Source organism: Pomacea canaliculata, linkage group LG1 (assembly GCF_003073045.1).
Source record: "Pomacea canaliculata isolate SZHN2017 linkage group LG1, ASM307304v1, whole genome shotgun sequence".
Classification (NCBI taxonomy): domain Eukaryota; kingdom Metazoa; phylum Mollusca; class Gastropoda; order Architaenioglossa; family Ampullariidae; genus Pomacea; species Pomacea canaliculata.
In genome coordinates, this window is record NC_037590.1 from 19,929,633 (window position 1) to 19,954,802 (window position 25,170).

The 25,170-nt window shown below is 36.9% G+C and overlaps 3 protein-coding genes across 3 annotated transcripts; 1 reads left to right on the forward strand and 2 right to left on the reverse strand.

The window, feature by feature from the left end:
* Positions 1-1,807: 1,807 nt before the first annotated feature.
* LOC112555174 (ADP-ribosylation factor-like protein 16) lies at positions 1,808-5,874 on the reverse strand. Its single transcript, XM_025223473.1, has 5 exons — positions 5,407-5,874; positions 5,033-5,091; positions 3,790-3,909; positions 3,551-3,666; positions 1,808-2,837 (listed from the first exon to the last, which is right to left on the reverse strand). The coding sequence occupies exons 1-5, from the start codon at positions 5,474-5,476 to the stop codon at positions 2,660-2,662; spliced, it is 543 nt and encodes a 180-aa protein (XP_025079258.1). The 5' UTR covers positions 5,477-5,874; the 3' UTR covers positions 1,808-2,659.
* A 132-nt stretch (positions 5,875-6,006) lies between these two features.
* Positions 6,007-18,752, forward strand: LOC112554797 (hepatocyte growth factor-regulated tyrosine kinase substrate-like). The gene is made up of 17 exons (XM_025222878.1): positions 6,007-6,166; positions 6,729-6,813; positions 8,960-9,035; positions 9,650-9,742; positions 9,916-10,036; positions 10,605-10,726; positions 12,480-12,607; positions 12,963-13,032; positions 13,218-13,316; positions 13,579-13,665; positions 14,588-14,752; positions 14,970-15,204; positions 15,999-16,171; positions 16,471-16,602; positions 16,816-17,070; positions 17,179-17,461; positions 17,761-18,752. The coding sequence occupies exons 1-17, from the start codon at positions 6,133-6,135 to the stop codon at positions 18,018-18,020; spliced, it is 2,418 nt and encodes an 805-aa protein (XP_025078663.1). The 5' UTR covers positions 6,007-6,132; the 3' UTR covers positions 18,021-18,752.
* Positions 18,423-25,089, reverse strand: LOC112555104 (methyltransferase-like 26). Its single transcript, XM_025223346.1, has 7 exons — positions 24,997-25,089; positions 23,320-23,578; positions 21,021-21,192; positions 20,426-20,485; positions 19,984-20,051; positions 19,766-19,844; positions 18,423-19,155 (listed from the first exon to the last, which is right to left on the reverse strand). Exons 1-7 carry the CDS (start codon positions 25,007-25,009, stop codon positions 19,108-19,110), a joined length of 699 nt encoding a protein of 232 aa, XP_025079131.1. The 5' UTR covers positions 25,010-25,089; the 3' UTR covers positions 18,423-19,107.
* Between the last annotated feature and the right edge of the window lie 81 nt (positions 25,090-25,170).

Here is a 25,170-nt window from a genome sequence, read left to right on the forward strand (position 1 = left end):
ATGGGAACCAGTTTCCCCACCATTCATGTCAGCTCAGTTCAACCCCAAAGGAAAAAAGATCACCATCATCCAGTACTATGCACGTATCAACACAGCTAAAGAAGGTGAAAAGGAAGAATTTTACAACTCCCAACAAGCGCTGGTTAATCGTACTCCAAAACGAGACCTGAAGATCGTAATGGGCGACATAAATGTCAAAGTTGGAAATGACAACATAGACAAAGGACACATAATGAGAAAGCATGGAGTGGGCAACTGCAACGAGAATGGTGAGCAATTCACAGACTTCTGCTTGTTCAATGACCTTGTAGACGGAGGCACATTCTTTCCACACAAAACCATTCACAAGACCACCTAGACTTCACCAGATGAACATACAGAAAGCTAGATCGACCACATCACAATTAATTGCCAATTTAGAAGGAGTCTGCTAGATGGCAGATGCAGCCAAAGACCACCGTCTTCTTGTGGCAACCATGAAGATAAAGCTGAGGTCCTTCCGTGACTATCAGACAGACCGCACCATAATTTCAACGTTCAATGTTAAAGACCGCAGAATGCAAAAGAGTTCAACTGTGAAGTTAAAAACAGGTTTGCGGCGCTGGATGGAGGCCGACAAAAACAATTCGGAAGTGTCAGAACAAGCAGCTGGGCAATAATAACACAAAGAGACTATACGGAAATCAGGAAAGAAAAACACATGCACCATCTGGAATAGACAACAGCCATTTTCCAAGTTAACACACCACCAGAAATCATCAAAGCCATCAAGAGTGGCAGATTCCGCAGAGGCACTCAAGGTAGATCCAAAAGTGCAGAAGAAGCAGCGATGACTGGCTGGCTGACATCAACCTCCACAAGTAAAAAGCCCTACTCAACTAACGCCGTGCCAGTAGCTGAGGCTATATTACGGCAAGCAGCCAGCCCTGTAAACAGGTCTTACAGAGACTGTTTCAGTTACCTTGGAATCATAGTCAGCAAAGGAGGTACAGATGAAAATGTAAGAAGCCGAATAAATAAAGCCATGCTTGCACTTCACATCCTGCGACCTATCTGGAACTTCAAGGCTTTTATCTATACACACCAAGATCCGCATCTTTAACGAAAACGTAAAGTCAGTCCTTCTATATGGATCTGATACATGGCATGTGACAAAAACCATCACCACCAAGATACAGACAGTCGTCAACAGATGTCTGCGCCACATTCTCAACATCTGAGAAGATCTCCAATACAGACCTATGGGAAAGGACCAACCAAAAACCTGCCAGCCAAGACATCAGGAAGCGAAAGTGTGGCTGGATCGGTCCCACCCTTCAAACATATGATAATTGATTCACGTTCATTTCTTATATTTATCGTTATTTCACAAACAGTTCTAACGTAGAAAGTGTCAACATAAATTGCAACATTCCGTCCAGATTTTATAAATGTAAACTGGGGATCTGATCACGAAGCAGGTTCAGCCACAGTTGCCCCAAGATTGGCAGAAATGTCACAAAATAAATCACATTTAACACAAACATTCGTCAAATTAATGTTGAAATGAATATTGACCTAAGTACATCTGTATATTTCCGTCAATCTGTTCCACTGTCTTCACATTACTTGCTCAAGCCACCATTGTGACTGCACGTTCGTACCCACTTTTGGAAAAAGGATCGGTGTCTTTGCTAGCCAAGCGGTTGGCTATCATAAACTTGAAACCGCTGTGTCATATACCACCGGATTCAGCACATAATGCTCTTTCGCGATCACCAAGGGAACCACAGGGTATTTTGCACGTGGTTCGAGCTAAGTCAATTCAAAGTTGACAAATATTTTAATTGTGCTTTAGAACTGTTAAATTTCATTAATACACAGGCATTTTCGCCAATCTGAGCTGACTTAATTCAATATATATCTATACATCAATATCCATTGCGAAAGCTTTGTGAACGCAAGCACAAATACAAACCCAACCATCAAAACGCATTACACGGCACACGGAAAATGAGCTCCGCGCGGCATGTCGATTTTCGTGCAGGGTACCATTTATCCTCACAAAAAACACATTATTCTCCCTGTCACACAAAACAAAATACTCTGAACACATGACGAAAAGTTGTTCTTTAGTAGTGATTTAAAAGTGATATTTATGTTCCTATGAAATACTTTGAATTGAAAACGAGCGATTTTTGTGCGATCGGCAGCTTTTCCACCAACGAGAAGGCGCATGTGCCGGTACCTAATACGATATAATTTACTATAAAATATACTAAAACATTTTTTGAAGAACCACTCCTCACTGTCCAAAATGCATGTAGCCAATGTTTCAACTTTAGATTTCATAGTTTTCTATCCTAGACAATGCCTGCTGATCATAAAATAGTTGCCACCTTGCCTTTAGCTATTTATTTTACAATTTACTAGATCAGTACAATAAAAAATGTCTATGGTACTAAGTATTTTTGAACAGATCTCTATTTAAATAATCAGGGATGCTCTAACTTTTGCATTCAATGGACAAATTGATACTATTTAAGTATAAGCTACATAAACAGGATATTACTTACAAATAATGTTCATAACCTTCTAAACATCCATGAACATAATATAAATAAGATTAAAACAGTAACACAATTTCTTATAATGCTGGCAATAATCAGCAGAGCACTAATCAGCTTTGCACAGATTTCCGATGATTATCATGAATCCATCGTGCCACTTGGTCCAAACCAAGTCCAGTCTTAGCACTGACCTCCAGTATGGTTATTTTATGGGTAGCCTGCTCTTTTAATTCTTCTAGATGCAGCAGCCATTTTATTTCAGTACTGGTTGTGACAGATGACAAATCTCTGCAACAACATGAGAGACCAGAATGATCTTGCATTTCCACTAGTCTTACTGAAACAACAAATAGTTTGAACAGCCACAAAAAGACTCATTAGAAAATAGGATGGAAAGATCCATTGCAGCCATCTATGGACAGTTATATATGATTTATTCTAAATATATTGCATCATGTGCATTTCATGAACAAACTGACTGAAGCATAATTTGAACATTATTTTTATGCTCATTTTAAAAATAAATTTTATGTTTACCATTACACAATTTTATGTCATACTTTCATCAAACACAAGGGACTGCTGAAATGGAATGCACAGATTTTTTAAATACACATGAGGATGATTCCCCGAAACCTCTCTCTCACATACAAACAACCACTTTCCTAAATTTCTTGTCAAACAAATGGACTGGCCACATGCATACATGCAAAATAAAAATAAAAATAAATGAATGCATAAAAAGCTGAAATTTACCTTGTATGGAGAGAGACGGATGTTTAGATTGACAAACAGACCAACCAGTGCCTACAAAAGTGGCATCTGGATAACCTGACAAGCTTAGATTTTCAGGTGTTCTGGACTACAACAAAAGGTGGGGTCAAAGAAATTCCCTACTAATCTACAAAAGCAAGCCTTTCTGTTATATTTTTGATTTCTATTTGGATCATAAAACTATCTAGTATTAAGGACCATAAATGCAGATAAAGCAAAAATTTTACTTTTTGTTCAGCAGCACCAGGATAGGGGTGGCAGCGTTGCATGGATGTATCAACATAGTCAGCAATTGGATGCAGGCTGCAGACACTTGACATCGGTTAGACAGGTCCAGCATGTACTGAGCATTAGAATGCCAGCATGAAGTCAACAGAAATAACCATCAAAAAGAGACACATGCTAAAAGGCAATGACTGTACAAACAGCAGATGGAACATTAATAGATGATGAAACAGACACTGACCATTATCGCATTGGCATTTTTATAATAGTTAGGCCAAATGGGTCCCATGGATCCTCCAACCTCTCTTACTGTCACCTCTTGCTTTTTATGGACTGTGATGTTAACAAGGTTTGTCCCAGTCTGAAAAATAAGAACTGCTTTAAAAAAAAAAAGAAAAAGCAAGCAGTATCATTTAATAAGTTTAATTCTCCTTGTTTGCAAATTTGTATCAGATCCTTATTGCTTCCATGCAACTTTCTGTGTCACGAATTTCTAAAATCCCTTTAATTACATAAAATCACCCCCATCCTCAGAATAAGTGTGCCTTCTGGTTGTTAATGTACTCTGGTTCTTCCAGAAAAAGGACACACTGAAAAAAAAAAAATCTCTGACCAGGCAATTCAGTTTGATTGATAGACATCTGTGACATTTACATCAAATATGTACATATGAACTATTCGCTGTCCTGCTGTTATTGTTGATGATAACTATGATAGATATTAATGTGATACCTAGCTTCAGTGAACTGTAGGTACTCTCTTTCTTACATGCACACACAAATAAAATATGATCACTTAATTTCAAAGAGGTCTACTATCACTATTGGGAAATAAGAAATTAAAATGACAAAATACTGCTTAATCTTAAAAGAACTAGTGGAGTGCAAACTATTTTCTTAATATTTGAGTAAAGCTCAGTGCACAATACGATTCCACACTTTTTGGCAACTAACCCCTTCCATTCTCAAGATATTTTAAAAGGTCAACAACAATGTCAAAATAGCATTATTCCTCACACCAGTCAACATAGTTGTCAACTGACTAGTCTGCTTGTCTTTCTCTGCAGTTTTATGACACTCTCCATCCTTATTGTTTCCTCATTCCTCTTTAAGTTTTCTATGTTTGTCTTTTATTACTTGTTTGTATAGCTGTTTCTTCTTCTCTCTTTTGTATTCTGCCCATTTCTTCTACTTGTCTTAAATGCTGACAGCATGCTTGTTCATGAGCATAATTATGTGCTATATAAATCACATGTTTATTATCATTATATGGAATCCCTCAAATATGATTGCATAGAAAAACTGTATTAAGAAAGAGCGATATGTAACCTAATGCACACATGGCCACATACATGCACATTAATGCAGAAATTTTCTGCAGTAATTTTTATCATCATTACTTGATCATCTTGTGCAGTTCAATGAGTGAAAATGATTAGATGTGTCATAAATCTGAAATACAAGCCAAATTCAGTAAAAGCTTACTGTTGGAATAGTGGAAGGCACATCTTCCAAGCTGTCAGTGAAACTCTTGGAACCACTATCTTCTCTTAGTTAAGGCAGTGTCACTGTCAAAGTTTTTTTTTTTTATATATATATATTCTGCTTTTAGTTCTTTGTGAAGTGAACGTACAGATAGTATATGTAAGACTGAGAAGTCGTAAGCATTAAAATCATTACATGCTCACTAACCTGCTCAATAATTTCAACTAGAATATTTAAAGTGTTAATATTTAATGAAAATTGATATTAATTGTTTCTTATTATAATAAAAAAAACTTAAGAACGTTTGGCAATCTACTAAGTTCGTGTATGTATAATCATGTACGAAAGTTGCTACTTTTTTCCGGTTTAGATACAGTTTCCCGTCTGCAGTGTTTTCAGCAGCAAAGTTTTTCCGACACCCGATGGGCCTATCAACAGACACATGTCTCTTGAAACATGTGTTGAATGATCCAGGCATAATTTAGAAAACTTCGAGATATCAAGAACACTTTTCTTCCATGCGCATTACTATGTCTGCAACCGATTCTATCTTTCGAAGCTAGGTAATTAGTAAGAATGAATCAGAATGAGAATAACTAAATAAATCAGTAAATTATATTGACGGCAGAGTCTCAAAAACATTGCACCGTGATGAAGTGAATCTTCAAAAGCAACACTTTTAACTAAATAGCCCGAAATTAACAGACATCATAATTATATCACTGTCCTAACTGAAATATATCTTGTAGAACTATGAAAACCATGTGGCATAACATCGATAATCCTACGCGCTATCACTGTTTACATTGACATTCCCTTACATCATTTAAATATTTAAGTTAGTCAATGTTTTGTCTACATTTGTGATATCTAAAGTATATTAAATAATTTCTAAATGTCTTATACATATTAATGTATACAATTAAAAAGCAAACTGAAGAAGTAATTTTATATCTTTTTTTTCAGGTACGTAAGCATCCTTCAGTACGCCATATTTGCTCATATGATTCTAAGCAATCTGTGATTCATTAATACGTGATTCGCTAAAGTCACTTACTGTGAGTGTACATAAAGCGTGTGCAGTCTGCTTTTACCTCACAATGTTTCGTAGTTCCTTGTTTGATAAATGCCTTGGTAAGTAAATATTGTTAACTTATAAAATACTTAGAAGTTCATATTTCACTTTTATTCCGTATTTATTATCTTCAATATAATCGGAAATGTTCTTGGTGTGAAATTTGATTACTATGTTCTACAAACCTATAAATTAGGCTGTATTTTTTTCTGTTTACCGCATTTTTCTTTACTCTACTTTTTGTTGTTTCTTCATATTTATGGCTGTAATCTCGTGTTTCAGTCACAACTGAAATCTAAAAATGTTTATGTCGTTAACAAATTGCTTGGAAATGTACTCTTAGATAAATACAATAAATATTGTAATATAAGTTTTCATTCCAAGAGCAGTTAATATTTTTTTCGTTAGTAAATGTAAAAATGTTTGAAAGCAGTGTAAGACGAACAGGAAAACGTTTGGATGATCCATTGTTTAAATGATATCGAAATTTTGACGCTTTAAAAAGTACATATGATTAAACGTTTGCAGGCCAGTTCCTTTACATATGTATGTTCAAACATATTCTGCTTCATTTTTCACACGAGTCTCCCCTCCCCATTATTATTATTATTATTTTTAAAGAGAAGGCAACCAGCCACTTGCTACTTGAACCAGATTGGGATTCCATGTTACAAATTGTGGATGCTGTCCGGCAGAATGATGTCCAGTAAGTTAATTTGGTATTATTTAGTACATGTATTATTCTGATGGGGGTTGGTCATTTCACTGCAAGACTATTGCCCCACATCCTGAGTCAAATTAGAGCGGCCCGGTGGCGCAACGGTTAGCGCCTGTCACCAATACAGTGAAGGTTTGCTGCCCAGAGTTCATTTCTCATCTCGGGCACGCTGTTCTTTCTCTGCATGTGGCATCTGTTTACAGGGCTGGCTGCTTGCCGTAATATAGTCTCAGTTGCTGGCACGGCGTAAAACACCAATGCCCCCCCGAGTCAAATTGTCCTAATTATGTCCACATTTTTCCTTTTTTCCGCAGCTTATCAGAGTTGCGTTCTCCTACCATGGGCAAAAGAACATGGCATTTCATAGCGCACCGATTGAATTTAGCAGCCAAAATTTTGAAAATCTTTATGTTCCAGCTGTGAAAGAGTATCTACAGAAGCATGGAATCACCACCAATAATTACAGGAAAGAAACTTTGGTGAAATTATCCAAATGTGCTGAAGAACAGTCATATACAGGTAGTCCTCGGGTTATGATGGTCTCGAGTTACGTCGTTTCGTGGTTACGACGCTCATTCCGACTTACGAGGTTTAGCGTCGTAAGTCGAACTTACATGCGCCTCATTCTATGTGTGGCGGAAGTCATAAGGCATTCTGAGAAGGGGGAAACAGCAACAGAAATTGGCAGGTCATTAGGACTTAGTCGTTCGACTGTCGCTACGATTATCAAGGATAAAGATCGCATCCTAGAACATTTGAAAGGATCTGCTCCTATGAAAGCGACAGTGATAACAAAGCGTACTGTACTGCACAATATTTTACTGTACTTATGTTTATTGATAATTATGTAGGGTACTGTGTTAGGATAGGTGTTTGGATAGGCTAAGTGTTTACTGTATGAACGTATGATCCGACTTACGTCGAAATTCGGTTTACGATGCCACGTAAGAATGGATCAACGTCATAAGTCGAGGACTAGCTGTAGTTCAAACAGAGCCATGCAAAGATTTTTCTTTAATTTAAGAAAACTGTTTAAAGAGAAAATTGTGTTTATAAGATATGAATTCTACGTGTGCATTGCGAATCAGCCATAGGGTAATCTGGTGGTGCAACAGCACCTGTCACCAAGACAGGATTGGTTTCCTGGTTTAGATCTCGACTTAGACACACTATTCTTTCTCTATGTGTTTCATGTTTAGAGGACTAGCTTCTTGGCTGGGATGTAACCTTAGTTGTGATGTAAAACACCTATTTCCCTTTTGCCGAGCAGCCAATTTTGTATATTCACATGCTGTATTTGGCGGTGATATCCGACAGGCGCATGCTCCTTCATACTTTGAAATCTTTTCGTTTTTCAATTCAATTGTTGGCCGCTTCCTTGTCATTACCTCACTACTATTGCTCTTAATATTCTTTGGAGCCATGATTGAGGATTATCTTATTAAAATAAAGGACAAAAATTACTAAATAAGAAGGATGCGCACAGATAAGATCGTAACTGTCTTGAGCGCGAATGATGACATGCTGGTCCGTCACGTGTGGTTCACATGGCTGTTCGCTATCCAAAATTTTGTTTGCTGTCCGAGACAAATTTTTAACGAAATTTTTGTTCGTTATCCAAAATATTCGCTATCCGAGGCGTTTGCTAACCGAGGTTCCACTGTATTTTCATTTTTATCTATGACTGTCGCCTGTGCACAGGGCAGTTTTTTTCTCTTTTTTTAAGTGTGGGTGTACATGTGTGTTTATGAGATATTTTATTAGTATTATTTTTTTGTGTGTGTAATAAATTTGTTTTGTACCTTTCATTTTGTTCCTGTTAGTGTTGTGTGGTCTGTGCTCAGTTGTGGTTCGATTGGAAAGTTGTGCACTGTCTCTGGCCGAGCAAGTGGTTGCGTGTTTGTGCCAGCTGCTTGAGTGTGCATCTGGCGAGAATGGGGATGGTTATGCAACATATGGCATGTGATAAATAGGATAAATTCTATATCCTCGCATTGGTGTATTGCAATCTGTAGGTATAAGTGAAACATTTATTGAAAACCTTTTAAACTAAATGTGTTTTTAAAAATCAATGAAACATTTAAAAATAAGAGTTTGACAGATGGGTTGCTGTAAAGATTATTTTATATTTCAGACCAAAACTTGCTGTGCTTGCTATTAGGAAGAAAATTGCAGTTGATAATCCCCATGTTGCTTCATATGCCTTACAAGTAAGATGCTTAAATTTAAGTAAAATAACAAATTTGACGTAGAAAGGCTTTAAATTCAATCATTCCTTAAGGTCGTGCCTAATTTTAACTAATAAAAAAAAACTAAAATATTTTTATTACCTGGTTCAATAGAAGTAGCTCATTAGTAGCACACAGCTTCATGCCTGACACATGTCTTTTCAGTCTATTTTGCTCCATTTCCTTTTGTTCAGTAGGATCATACATAATACCTCTGGTAATACACCTCATTTCTGTAATTCAGCTTGTACTGTTAGAACTACACAAATCTTATATGTGGCTGCTCTTAAGGAATGAGCTGTCATGAAGGAATGGACAGCAAAGATCATGTCACTTTCACTGTATAGATGTTGTCACATTAATTTCCAAAGCCCAGCCTAACGTTTCATTCTAGATGAAATTCTTATACTTTTCAGCATTTGCTTTTGAAATGTTTTTATACTGTGCATGTCAGTCCCTCCAGTAGTAGGAAACTTCATCCCATGCTGACTTGGCATCAGACCATTTGAAGAGAATTGCAACCACAGAACATGTTTTATTAGATTTGTCTGTTTCGCACACTTTGAGAATTTAAATTATGTTAACATGTTTCTTAGGTCCTGGAGACCTGTGTTAAAAACTGTGGGGCTACATTTCATCAAGAAGTTGCTACTAAAGATTTTATGGAATTTCTGAAAGATCAAGTGAAGGTAATAATGTTGGAATTATTTACTAATCATTTTAGTCTAGTTTTCATCAGTGGTATAGATAGTATAAGTTCTGTTTAATAATGGTAAATAGTCTATTTTACAATTGACTGACTAAACTGTTTATCATAAGTTGTAGTAAACTAATTGTTTAAAACTATTAAATAATTTACTAGGTCCGTTCAGATCCTGTCAAAGGAAAGATTCTTGAACTTATTCAAACATGGTCCCATGCCTTCCGTAATGAACCAAGCTACAGAGCTGTAGAAGATACATTCCACCTGCTGAAGATGGAAGGTAAGTCAAAGCTTTTTATATTCCTGAAGTATATTCTAAACTATGCAGACACCTTAATTTAAATACCTGATATGGGCCTTGCCTCTTGTACTAGGGCTGTTGCACCTGAATCATCTGTATTTATGTAGAACCATTTTGGCATGCTAAATGGACACAGATGAGCTACATTTATTTTTAACGTTTTATTCAAACATCCTATACTATCTATCTCTGGATATTTTCTTGTCATAGGATCCATACTTTGCAGCATTTGCTTCATGCAAGATGCATTAATTTTCACACATTTGCTTGCAAACCCAGATACACTCCATACTTAAGGCTAGTGTGATTGGAAGGACGTTAATTCTTTACTGTAAAATTAATATTTTGTGCCTTGTTATCTGGTGCATGCATTTTTCTGGTATATGTTTGAAGTGCCAGCATTATTATAGCCTAAAGGAAGCTAAACTAGCTAGAGACCCAATCTTGGAGTTGTCAGTCCATAACAGCAAAGTTTTGTTTTATTTGTTTTTCTTTTTAATTTATAAACACTTGATTCATGCTCCACAATGTCTTGATTTATGTTCAGGGCACAAGTTCCCAGTCTTGAAGGAAGCTGATGCCATGTTTTCTTCAGAGAAAGCTCCAGAGTGGAAAGATGGGGAGACATGCACTCGATGTAGAGTACAGTTTGGCATGGTGCAGCGCAAGGTGAGTAATATTCTTTATTATTTAAATTCTGTATACTTTTCTAATAAAATATTGAAATGCATATTCTATTTGTGTTTTGTGACATTAAAAATATTCATTGCTTATGAGCAAATACCTCTGTTATTTCTAAAAGAAAGAAAAATATTTGCCTGCATAGTACACAATGTTAAGAAATGCTATTTCTTTTTAACATTATGCCAGATCACATGATTCTATAGAGATCAGCTTATTAGTCACCTCAATTTCATCTCTTAGCTCCTAATTGGACAGTTACCAGGGAGCACACAACTCGCCCCTAATACTGCCCTACTTGACCAGTGAGCTTTCCAAAGCCCAGCTTTGTTTCATTAGGACATACTTTAGCCACTTAATTTATTTTGTATGTGCACTGTTACAGTGTTTGGGTGTTAGTGGATAAGCTTTGTGTCATCTGTGGTGCAGCTACATCTCCAGTATAGCATGCTGACCATGTGGCTTTTGCTACCTTGTTTGGAGATAGATGGCTGGAGGTGGTGAGGGACAAATCATGTTGGGAATAGACATCTCATCCATATTTGTGCTATACCTTTAAAAAAAAGATATGAAAAAGGCTAGATAGCCAGAAAGAAGTTGTCTTTCTTCAGCCACTTAGGACAGGTTTGTTACTTCACTACAGCTTACAAAGGAATGGGATGAGTGTGTGTAGTGAACCTCCCTGGTTGACTACTGTATTATGGAGGAGGATGGAAAGTGTATAGATGTGTTATGACTCAAATGTTAACTTAGTTTGTCTAGGTTTTTATTAAACTGCTCCTTTTCTTGACATCCACAATCCAGGCACAGGCAGATTGTGTTGGTCCTGTTTTGGTTTAGAGGTGGGTGACTGTGATGACAGCAACTTCCACCCATGGGCCGAAGTGCATTATTGCTGCCCACCTGACGAGGGGAAGAGGGTGATAGTTTGTGGAAGACTTGATGGGATGGGATTTCATGGAAACTACACAGTCAGGTTTTGGAGGTATAGACTTACATCTTTATGAACTATCTCGATGGCCCTGTTCAGGTGCACTCGCTGGTCTGGCAAGATTGGATTTGGGAAGAGGGTTGAATTTGTATGCTCTTTTGTCATTAGTCCAATCAGGAGCATCCAACCGGAGTTGAGGTGGATAATAAAGTGATTGCCATATAGTCATATCATCTGATAAGAAGTTGAACAAAATTTTACTACTTAAAATAGTATTTTCAATGGTATGTGAATTATAGACATCTTTAGGTCTTGATGATTATAATTCACGAAACTTTTAAAGGCGAATTCTTAAAAAAAAACTACTGCAGCATTTGTGCAGGAAATAATCACATAATTAAAATATTTGAGTTGTCTCATTTTTCTTTTTTGTAGTGTTAATCTGTATTAGAATGTTTAACAAATGAGCAGTCTGCAGCTTAATAATCTTATTTTTTGCAGCTTTTAGATAGAAAAAGTACGTAGTTAAATGATTAGTTATCAGAGTAAGAGAATTCTTGGGGTGGACAATCTCTGAATGAACAAATCGCTAATCGCTAATTTGGTTAACCATACTTGTGGTGTGCTCTATTCAAACCAACAAACCATTTCACACATTACATGCAAGGGACGTTTCAAAAATAAAAGTTTGCCACATCTTTCGCAAATTTGAGTGATAGTTTGAAAGAGATTTTGAAGTACACAGTACTCTAATATGTACTATCCTAAACTACAACTTTGTTGATGTTTTATAGACATTCTTATTTTCAGCACCACTGCCGCAATTGTGGATATGTCTTCTGCCAGAAATGCTCAAGTAAAAATTCTATAATACCCAAATTTGGTATTGAGCGTGAGGTTCGTGTCTGTGACTCATGCTATGACAAGATCAACAAAGCGTAAGTTAACTTTTGGTACAGGACATTAACTTGTGTTTTAATTATCAGTAACATTTTAATTTTCTTGAGGCGTCTTTTTGTAAATGGAATGAAGTGTTAGCAATCTGCTAGAGCATTGTAAAAAGTTTTGTAATTTTTGTGAATGATCAGAAAATTATAAATGTATACCACTTAGTCATTTCCATAATTTAAAGTGTTGGCAGCTTGCCAAATTTGTACCATTTTAAAAACTGTATTTCTTAACCCCCACCAGATTTTCACCAATGAAGAGAAGATCACAGTATTTCTTGCCTCACAGATACTGCTATTTTTGACTCTTATTTTCATACAATATAAAATTTCCTCCATGTTTCAGAGGTGGCAAAAAGGATGATGAGGTGTTGCCGTCTGAGTACCTTGCCAGTCCTCTGTCCAAGCAGTCTCAGGTAAACACGAAGACACACACACATATATTAAGTTGTGAACTCAAGTCTAGGGAACAGATTTAAGAAGTGAGATTGCGAATTGTTTGCAACAAAATACTGGCAAGAACTTGATAAAAAAATCTTTACTTTCTCTGGTATCTCTTTTTATATTGCCAGTTGATATATTTAGTATGTTTTTGTTACAGGTTCCACCAGCTCGCTCTGAACAGGAAATAGCTGAGGAGGAAGAGCTGCAGCTTGCTTTGGCTTTGTCACGCTCAGAGGCTGAATCAAAAGAGAAAGAGGTGCTTACTGAGTTATGTTATTGTCAGAATGCCTCAACTGATGTGCCCTTTCAGGCTGTGCAGCTGATCATAAGAAGTTTAAAAACAGTTCCAAGCTGATTTTTCACCAATGAACATGTAATTTCAAAGCATAGCTCTTTAAAATGAGACTGTGTCTAAAATGGTTATATAAACTTGTTATATAAGAGAGAAGCTTATATTAAAGAAAAAAAGACTTGGAATGGGAGTATTATGGGTTCAACTTTTTTTTTTTTTATGGCAGCGTGACCGTTTGAGGCAGAACTATGGTGTCTATGGAGGTAGCAGCAGCAACAAGCCTACTTCTCATCCAGATGGTGCTCAGACCACTGTAAGCTTAGCACAAAATATTGTAAGGCTTTATTGTCAGCAAATTTTTATGCAGCTCAGCTGCTGTAAGTGAAATGCATGATGTTCAAGTAGAAAGATGCCTTATTGGTCAGATGGTCAGTCTGGTAATTTCCTCCCAGAGCTTTATACCGAGTATATTTTATGCACATTTCTTTACAAAACACCAGAGAAGCAGTCTTGATCAATCAGCATTAATTTCTGACTTTGCACCCTCTACTCTGCTTTATCATGTGCATACTTGCTCACTTCTTACATGATTTGCTGTTCTTTACCATTACCAGTAGCTTGAAGGAATTGATGTATTACAGCATTGAAATTTTGCAGGTTTATTTAGAAGTGCATAGATTAAAGATGATGCAAGGATATGTTGCATTATTTTGACTGAAATTGATATTTGAAGAAAAGAAATTTCTGTATTTGCCAAGTTCTCTGTTGGGTACAATGTTTGATGGTTTATATCTCCTAGAGCTCTTGAGATATTAAAGAAAATTGTGTCATCCTATAGATCATTGTCTTTAGTTTTACTAAACCTCAAGAGTTTTGGTATGTGACTTATGATATTGTGTAACTGTGTTTTTAAAATACTTGTACATTTTAAAAAAACAGTTGAAGTCGGTTTCCGTTGTAGGTATTCAAAAAAGAGTTTACACTATTTTTATCATATTTTAACACTTTACAAAATCTTTAACATAAACCCTGAAAGATATTCAAAACAGATTTTATGTTTTGGAGTATCTTGACCATAACTGTTATTTCTATCATAAATTCGATTTTTAAGAGCCATGAAGTTATAAAGTCTTTGGAAGTGGGTGTTCAGTTTTAAAGATGAAAGAACATTTTTTTTGTAAAATGTTCAGCATTGCAGTATGGAGTAAAAGGACTTGTTTTCCTTTTGTATGCAGGTCATACCCTCCATTGACACATCAGATATGGATCCTGAATTGGCCCGTTACTTAAACCGAAACTATTGGCAGAAACGCTCTGAAGAGGCCAAAGTTGTCACAACAATGCCTTCTGCTCCTATTGTGACTAATGCTCCACAAACCACAGGGACTAAGACTACTGAGGTTTGTGCAAAAGGTTTAGAATTTTATAGGTTGACTTAAGAAAGAGTAGATATCAATATGATCAGCAGAAATGTCTATGGCTGGCTTAAGTTTTGGCCAAAAATTCCTTGCTTGTAATCAATGACAGTAAATGTTGATTTGACATGTTTTGGGTGACAGCATTGACAGGGATAGAAGCTAAATAAAGAACAGGTGGAATCCTTTCCCCTCTTTACAGATTGCTCTTGGTATGGAGCAACCTATTCAGAATGGAGAACAGTCTGAATCTGAAAAGGCACAGTTCTTGGCTGCACTTCAGAGCAGCCTGGAGATTTTTGTCAACCGCATGCGCAGCAATTCCCAGCGAGGACGGCCTATTGCTAATGACTCCTCTGTACAGTCCCTTTTCACTGTGATCAGCAACATGCATCCACAGCTGCTGAAGTATCAACAAGAACTTGAAGACAGTCGCTGTAAGGATGATTGCACTTGTAATTTTATAGAAAATGTTTCTTTTTTGTGGTAAGATTGACATTATTTTGTTTGTTAATTGGGAGTGTTGAATTGAGGGGATTTAAACAGTTAATCCACTAAATAAAGACTGAAAAGTCCTTGTCTAGAATGTTTCTCATAATTTTTCAGTATTCATAACAGGTTAGATCTTGATATAAGATGTGAGCTCAGATATCACAATAGGCATCAGAGGTCATAGCAAAATGAAAAATGTCAAAAAAAAAGACATACCACTTACCTTTCATTTTTGAAGGATGTCGTTTGTAACTGAATTAATAACCTTTGACCCAAGTTTTCTACAGTCTGGTAAAAAAGTTGAGAGCAGCAAGTTTTATTCTTATGAGGTATTTGATTCATGTTTTTGAAGATGTTTAGTTCATGAGCATTGTGGTTTTGGGCATGGCCTGGTTGCATTCTGGTTGCAATGCACGGTGATAAATGCCATGCTCAAAACCTACAGAAACTGCTGATTGGCAACTACTGGTGTGAGGCAGCTCTAGATTGCTGTTTTCATGTATAATGTTGCTTACATGTCACTATGCTATTCTTGGTATAGAGATTATGTCACTGGAGAAAAGTGTATTTTTTTTGTGTGCTTTTCTTGCTGCAAGAGCTGTTCCATGTGGTGAAGGGATATTCTCAGAAGGCATGGCGAGTTTGTTGCTAGGAAGAGATGAATTAGAATTAATTGGCCATTGTTCTTGATGGGTCAAGACTTCAGGCAATCATGTTTACACCGTGTGACGTTTTTCAGCATACTTTGAGGGACTGCAAGACAAGCTGACCCAGTTGCGTGATGCCAGAGAAGCCCTGGACTCACTGCGAGAGGAACATCGGGAAAAACGTCGTCGCGAACTTGAGGAAATGGAGAGGCAGCGCCAGATACAGATGATGCAAAAACTAGAAATAATGCGCCAGAAGAAACATGTGAGTTGCAAACACTACTGGAAACCATAGTTTACACATTTGGCTGCAAGCTGCCACCATAATTTAACATGATGAAGATGAGTTGCTCAAGTGTATGAATCTGCGTCTAGCAAATGCTGTTTCAAACAGGATTCTTTATTGAAACTTAGGTTCAAGAGCATCCTTATGGTGCTGACTGCATGTAAACATTTAAAATGGTTGTCTTGAAGCTTTAACGCCTAAATCTGAGCTGTTTTAATGTCGTGAAGTCAGTGCTTGTTTTAAAAAATAAAATTTTTTTTTTTTTTTTTGCTGAACAGGAGTACTTGGAGATGCAGCGACAACTGGCTTTACAGCGTCTTCAGGAACAGGAACGAGAACTGGCCATGAGATTAGAGCAGCAAAAGCAGCTTACCCATATGCGTCAAATGCAGACATATGGATACCCACAAGTAGGGGTGCACAAATTGTATATTCAGTTTTAGTATTGTTACAGTTAATTTTACATTCTTAGGTGCATTTTTGTGTGTTCTGTATTTCATAAAATGTAAGTGCTTTGCTCTGTGATCTTTGAAAAATGGTTGTAGAGGATCAGTGTATTTTTAATGAAGTTATGTGATGTGGGCATCATGTAAACATTTTGCTATAGTTTTGCATCTTTTCAGGTGTATGGACAAATGCCACCGCAGAGTATGATGCCAGGTATAATGCCTCCTCCAGGTATAGCAGCTGGTCCTCAGAGTGTGGTACATGGCTACAGCCCTGCCCGCTCTACTGAAGGCTCACCTGTGCATCACGTTGGTGGGTATGGCCAGTCTCTGCCTCAGCAAAATATTCCACCAGGTCTGGAGGGCTCTCAGCTTCCCCAGGGGATGTATATGCCACCTGGGGTAAGCCAGTCTGTGTACACACAACCACAGGTAAGGCACTAGTGCTCATGTTTGATACATCAAGTTCACTTTGGGGGTAAATGAAGCTAGTTGAGGCAAGGTACTTATTTATGAAATACAAATTTTTGCATGTAACAGACACTTGCTATGGGACCAGGAGGAAACCAGGCCTACATTCCACAGCTGGGTAGCATCCCAGGTGGCTACCAATCGCAGGGACAGAATCAACCTCATACTCAGGGAGAAGTAGGGCAGCCTCCACAAGCACCAACATACGTCCCTTCAGTATCTATGGGCTATGTGGAGCAGGGACCACCTAGCATGGGTCAGCCATCCATTCAGGGAGGGCCTGTGTCTCTTGCCACTCAACCCTATTCAGTTCCACCTCTTAGCATGGACTATTCTTCTTTCAACATGCAAAGTAACTACTTTTTAAAATAAAATTATTGTTATCACTATGAAGGATGGATGGGAAGCTTTTCCTCTTTAACATGAAGAATAACAAAGGATAATACATCTATTCTACCATCTGATTTCTGTGATAGCATATTAAAATGAACCAAAAATTCAAAAGTTGAATGTATTTTTAATGAAAATTATTTTGCATTTTAAGGTTTTTTCCAAAAATCTTGTTTCCATTACAAATTTTTGGCATTCTGTGATCTTTTAGAAAGATAAAATAGCACTTTAATCTGTTTTGGTTTGATATTATACTTTCAGGCATGGCAGGTGCATTACCCCAGCAAAATTTATATAGTAACCAACAACTGAATCAACAACCAGGCCAGCAGTATATAGGTGGCATGCCTGCCACATATCCCAACCAGATGGGTCCACCTTCAGTCCAGCCACATCAGCAGCAGCCACCACCACCACCAACCATCAGCCAGCAGCAACCACCTATAGGTCAGCAGCCACCCATACCACAACACCAGCAAGCTGAGTCTTTGTTGGATGCACAGCTTATCTCATTTGATTAGTTCCTTGATGGTCCTTTGCAAGCATATGTATAAGAATAGAGGAGTGCTTGTCTAAAACATTTTGGTCAAAAATTTTTATATTGTGATCATTATATGCGGACATTTTCATTGTCAAGAAAAAAAAAAGGCATTGCAATGCTGGTTCTGCTTAACTTATAAGTAATGCATTCTCAGTGTAGTTTTTATGTTGTATATTGGCTCACATTCAGCTAGACTGGGGAGAATATAACCAAAAAAAAGTGCAATATCTGTTTTTGGTGACACTTGCAGAAATGAAAAGGAACTGAAGTGTCTTGAAACTGATGGACTAGAAAACTTGAGTTGAACTATGAAATATAGATGCTTAATTAAGCTGAAACATGTGGAACTTGTCTCCTTGCTTGTAGAAAGCAATGCGAAGAGTGATGTATACTGCATGAGCTTTTAATTTTTCTTCCTTTTCAGACTCAAAAAGACTTGTGTTAGGTTGTAAACAGTATTTCTTTTGCTTGTTATCATTCCACTTCTTGGCATTGCTATGGCTTGGTATAATGACATCTGTGACTTGCACTGGTAAGCTATGCTTTTAAGTGATAAAAAGTTTAACATGATACATGCTGGCCTGAGGCAGGTATGTTAGATAAAAATGTTTATTTGCCTATCATAGGCATGTTGTTGCTTATGATTTTGATGACTTAGCAGAACTATGATTTGTACAAGTTGATAAATCTAGAAGTTAAAAAAAAAAAAAAAAGAAAAATCACAGCTGTTATTTGTTTGCTTGATCGCATCAGCCCTTCTCTCAATGCTGCGGCAGATTCTTAAAATTTAGATTATTCTTCACCCCCAGTGGAGCATAGGGCCAAGGAACCACTCATGCACATATACCTAAACACACACATAATCACTGTAATGGACTTCCACGTGTGGGTCCTGCGCGCAAGGATTAATTTCCACTCGCATGCACCCGTCCAGCATGCGTCCACACGCTCACTCCAAAATACTCCTTGGATTAGATATAGCATAAAATGTGTCTTTCGATATGACATTTTCCTTCCATTGTCACTTCCTTGGTCTCAAAACCATCCAAGTCACATGGCTAGTGCTATCACTTCTTAAAGAATAAAACTGATTTGTTGTTTGCTGGCATGTCAACCTGGGGACAGAAAACAACTTCTGCTATGAAAAGAGATTATGTCTATGAATGAATCACCACCACACTGCTGTTTATCAATAAAAATCAATAAAATAAGTCAATAATTCAATCAATCAATAAATCAGGAAGTTTTTTTTTGCTTTTGGTGGTTAGAAAATGTGACCAAAAGTGTACTTATTGACCTAAAATATTTGCCAAATTTCAATGTACATCTCACACTTTTTCTTAAAACCCATCAAATTTAAAACATCTCTAATTAAGCTATACTTCAAGCTATCTTAATGGTTACAACCTTTAGGATGTAAGCGTATCCATTTTGTAACAGGCTATATCTCTTTCTGTGCATTTTGCCATTCACTGAGGTGAATACAAATACTGTTCTCCACATAAACAGATCTTTTAAGATCATGTCAGATCCATTTTATGGACAGCTCACAAGTAATCTGGATTACACTAAAATTAAGCAAAGATTCGTTCAACGTGTTTTCCTTCTTTCATATTTTAACAACTATCAAACAGCAGAAGGCTTGAATAAAGAAACAAATGAACTTCTATTTTACACACAACCAAAGAAAGATCAGCAACTAAAATACTCTGAACTCTGCCATACCATGGTTTCCATCCGAAGCCCATTTTGTTCTGCCAGTGCTTTCACATCATTGATCTCTCTTAAGCCCCATGAAGCATTCCTGTGTAAAAACAGCAAAATTTCATCAGAATTCTTTTGTCAAGGTCATCAATGTTTTGCTAACCTGCTACCTTTGAGAGTGAATTAACGGTACAACTTGCATTTAACTGCAGTGAAAGACATTTCTTTTTAATTCTCACCTAGATCTCAGCATAGCATCGAACTGACTGTTACTTTCGGGAAAAATTCTGCCATTGATCTTGAATGGCTGAAAATAAATTCACAGGACAAATTGAATAAAATTCAACTGAAAATTATTATGATTAGAGTTGACTGATAGTAAATATGTGTAATTCACAATGCTCTGATGAATGTTGATGTGATCAGAGGGTGGCAGTATTAGAAATTCAACTAAAAGAATTATCTTGAGTTATGTGCTGCCCTTAGGAATGAAAAACAATTAAGAATTGGGTACATTTTACCTCTAGAAGTAAGGAAGTATTGTCAGTGTCTCCTGTCAAAGATGATTTCCAAGAACTTAAATATATGTAAACAATTTTGACCCTCTCATCATGAATGACATTTATGGGACTTTATTAATTGTCTTAGCCCTCACGCATTGAATTTTTTATTGATACCTACCCCATACATGTACAAAAATCCTCCAGTTTTTAAAAGCTGACCAGCAGCTGTTAGGAGTCCCTGCAAAATAGCATACACTGTAGGAGAACCTACTGGCTATAGGGCAAAATAAACATGTCTTTCACATTGTCTAAGACAATAGTATAAAAAACAAACAAAAAAAAAAGGGGGGGGATGGGGATGGGGAGGGTTGCCCACTGCCCTCATATTTTCAGCTGATAAACTGGGCACCCATTTCTGCTTGGATGGAAATGGGTGAGGGAAATTATTCATATGTACATAAAAGTACAGTGCAACAAAAACTAAAACCCATGAGTATTCCAAGTAACCTGCATAATTGGAAACACTTTTGCTCATTTAACTAATACTTTTTGAAGCATCTGTATGAAAAATATCCTAAAAAATTCAAAAAGTAAGCAAAAATGCTGACGGTAAACAATGTATCTACTGTATACTGAGAACTTGCAGAACTTTTGCTTTTTTTGTTGGGGGATGAGGGTGCCAAAGCATATTTTCCAGTATGCATCTTTTGTGATATGCCACTAAAATGCATTTCACATAAGAGGGTAAAAGATATTGATAAACTAGCATATACCTCACATGTTTCCCATGGTGAAATATGAATCATGTTTATATTGATGATGGCATCACAGGTAGCAGGTTTCAGCATCTTTTGTTCTTCCCACTGTGAAACCGGTTGTGTGATGTCAATATTAACTGGAGGAAGTACATTTTTCACACCTGTCTTGTGGATGTAGGCCTGGATGCTGCTTGTTAAACAAACATATAAATGGAGCTGTGGAGTATATTTTTAGAACTGCATTTTGATGTTGAAGTTTATAAACTGTGGATTAGTAATTTTTTGGGGGGTGGGTGGGTGGTGGTAGAAGTTGCATAGTGTACCCATGTGTGTAAATTCCTGCATGTGAAGATGTATCCAAAACCACAGCTCCTCAGGCTTCTGTTTTTTTTTTAAACCTAACCCATATCATCCTGCCTTAAAAATAGTTAATATGCTGTTTCTGCTTTTGGCACTATTTTACTCAACATTGCTCTTCTGATGCTATAGAGAAGACGCTAATGAACAAAATATTAAATATCTACATATATATTGTTCCATCATGAGAGATCAGATGTTATTTAATGCACTTTCTCTTCATCAATATGACTTTTTACAACAAAAATAATGCTTCATACGGATTCACTTGTGTAGTCTATGAAATTTTTTGGTGTAAGTCAGGAAGTGTTGTATCTATATTGTGTCAAACCTTCAGAGACAACCAAGCCTTAAACCTTACCCATGCCCATTACTACACAATGTTGCACCCTAGGCAAAAGACAAGTGCTGCACCCCGAAATTGTAAAACAAAACAATTTATATGCTGCTTTTTTCAACTTCCAAGCCATGCTCAGTAAATTTGGTGGCAAGCTCAACCACTGTTTCTTGAAGCATAATTTTATCTTGTAGATAATTCTCAGTAAATTTCAGTACATGTGCTCCCAAATCAAACTGTGACAACCCTCACTTGTGTCATATAACCTATATACTTTAATCATGCTCTCATTTGAGAAAAGATAGCTAAGCTTAAACGTATTATTATTTAAAAATATGTAGAACATTATTTTAAAATATGCAGAACATTATTTGCTGCTTTTAACAGCAACAAAAAGTAAAGACTATCTCTTTGCCCCGTTCCCTACTTCCTTGTGCTCTAGACAACTGCCTTGCTTGCATGATGATAGAATCAGGCTCTTTTGTTTTGGAAAAAAAAAAAAAAAAAAAAGAAGAGATTTGTAACCCACTGAGCACGACATAAAAGTATAAATATTACAAAGACCAGCTAATAACTGAAGATGATAGCAGTTGAAGTTTGTATTTTATTATTGCTGCTCTCAGGTAAACATTAGACCAAGAAACCTATACATTTTTGGAAAGGAAAAACTTTGAACTTTGCAATAAAAGTAATGAAATCGCCTTCCCCATGCTTCCCTGGCAAAACCACGATCGTGGCCTATCATGTCCAAAGGGTTAAAATTTATATGCCTCATGTACCTCTTTCAAGAATATCCACGAAAATAAGAGGAAATGGATCATGAAGAATAAAAGTTGTTTCTGTGACTAATGAGTTTCTGTATTTATGATTGTTTTCAGAGATTTTATGGAGACAATCTTTTTACAAGAATTTCCTTGTCACTCATACTGTTTATATTTTATCTTTGAACACACTCTAATGCATGGAAAAGGCAAGAAAGAAAACAAAAGACAAGAGATGAAGACAGTAGTTTTCATCTTTGACAGCACCAGCTGTCTTTATAGCAGTAGCTGAAAATGAGAGAGAGAGAGATGACAACTGAAGTTCTCATCTTTAATGAGCAGTCAGGTAAAATGTCGCCCCATAGAAAAATCCATGTTTAGGTCATTGTGGGAGGTGTTAGAGACCACACTTTTCTCAGAGCCAGTTCCTTGCTGTTTTACCTTTTCCCAAATCTCATATGGAGTCAGGTACCCATTTTCAACAACCTTAAGTTGACTAGTTGAAGTTTACATGCATGAAGTTCTAGCATTATTTGTCACTTGAAAAAGAAAAAGATGCAGACCATTTCTGCACCCACTTCCCAACCCCACTGCACTTGCACATTGGGCAAAAGTCAAGTTTGTCTACAGGTAGAACCTAGCTTGACCTTGTCAATTACTGGTTGTTTCCAAAAGTGACCATCGTGTCATCCTATATGCAGAACACTACCCTTGCTTTTACCATTGCATAGCAAATTTATGAAAACATAAACACTTCAACATTTTTGAACACAAATTAAACATAAAAGAATAACAACCAAGCATAAAGAAGGAACAAAACAGAAGCAGAAAAAAACCCAGAACAATGAACTACACATACCTTCTTAGATAGCTGAGATCACAGTCACTGGGAAGAAATACAATCGATGGGAAATGCTGGGCAAAATGGACTATATGTTGCCCTGGACCTGATGCTACCTCAAAGACAAAAGCATTCTGTGCTATTTCTGAGAAATACTGCTGCAGCACTTCAAGAATGGGGCCCTTGTTACGATCTGCAGCTGGCGTTTGTATCAGGTCATCACTGCTGCCATAAGTTCGTTTCAGGTCATTACCATCGCCATATATTTCTTGTTTTTCTGTAAAAACAAGCTGGAATTTCATCAGTGTCCATTTAAAAGTTAAACAATCTTTGGTAAATAATGCAAAGAAGAAAAAAAAGATAAAATTTGTGTGTATGTTTTGTGCATGGTAAACATGTAAATTTACTCATAAACTTTTAAAAATAACTGGTAAACTTAAAAATATAGATTATTTTGTGATTCTTCAACAGTCTCACATTCTCTCTAAAAATATAAATATGTGCATGTGTTATCATCTTAAGCAGGATCAGAATAAATTTTTAGCTCTGACTGGCTGTAGTGGCACCTACATGTGCAAACTTTCTTGGTTCTCTGGGATGTTCCAAATGAGAGATCATTCCAGCTTCTGACATGTCTACCCTGGCTTTCTTTTGTCTGCATCTTCCTCTACCTCCCTATAACTGTTCTCTTCAGGAAAATCTTTGTGAGTTTTGATGATCTTCAGATGAGTTCTGCTCATGCGACTTCAGCTTGCATCTTTTTACTCTAGATGCTGTTAGCGTTGCTGATCTGATCATCAGCTTAGTCTTTTCTGCACTGATCCCCATGCCATACTCATGCTGTTTCAAGGTATTCAACAAGATCAACAAGCTCTTATTCTGTGTGTTCGATGGTCTATGCTGAAAAGCTTTCTTGGTAATTTTCCTACTTCTAATGCTGGCTGAACCCTCACATTCTTCTAGTGCACTTGGCATAAATATTTTCAGAAATATGCTAAGCAATGGAGAAGAGAGTATGCAGCCTTGCTGGATTCCTCAGAATGAACTATTACTGAATGGGCTTAAAACAATGTCATAGCTCAAAACCAGTTTTTAACACTGTGTTGGGAATGCTACATACAGACATATACTTCAGCATGTTTTCATGGGGTAATGAGTCAAATAAATTAGCAAATAAGCTAAACAAATAATAAAATAAAACCCCACCAAAACATCTACATCATCCGGTCACTTTGCCCCAGTCATATCGCCCCACAGCATAGACATGGCTGGGACGACTTGACAGGCTGTGGGGCGAAGTGACCTTCCCCCACCTGAAAGTGTCTTTCTTAGATTTCGATTTATATTTTAAGACCTATATGATTAACTAAAAAAAAATATTGGACTGATATATATATATAGCAGGTCTCTCCTCTCCCTGTACTCTAACAGGGTTATAAGTTCACTGTACTAGTGTTTACGCCAGAGTCAATATCTCTGTATCTCATGCTATCTCTTCTGTGTCTACGATTGATGAATTAATACAAGTTCGTGACTAGATGTCCCATTGGCACCACCAACCCTTGCAGGACCTTATTCTTCTAATAAAAACGATCTTCAGAAAAATAAACCAGTTTGACGTATGTGCTTTAATTTATTTTTGTTTCTTAGTATCACCACGGACGTATATAGGAGATAGTTCGTGGTATCACCTACCTGCGTAAGCCATTTTTTGTTTTTAAACGACGTAAATGTCAATACTTCTGGAACGGAACTTATCTCCCTTGGGCTATTCTCGGCCACAGAGGCAATCGAGAGATAGGAAATCAGTTGATATCGAAAGTACATGATACAAATATTTAAGAGAAAGAGGTTAAACACTTTAATTAC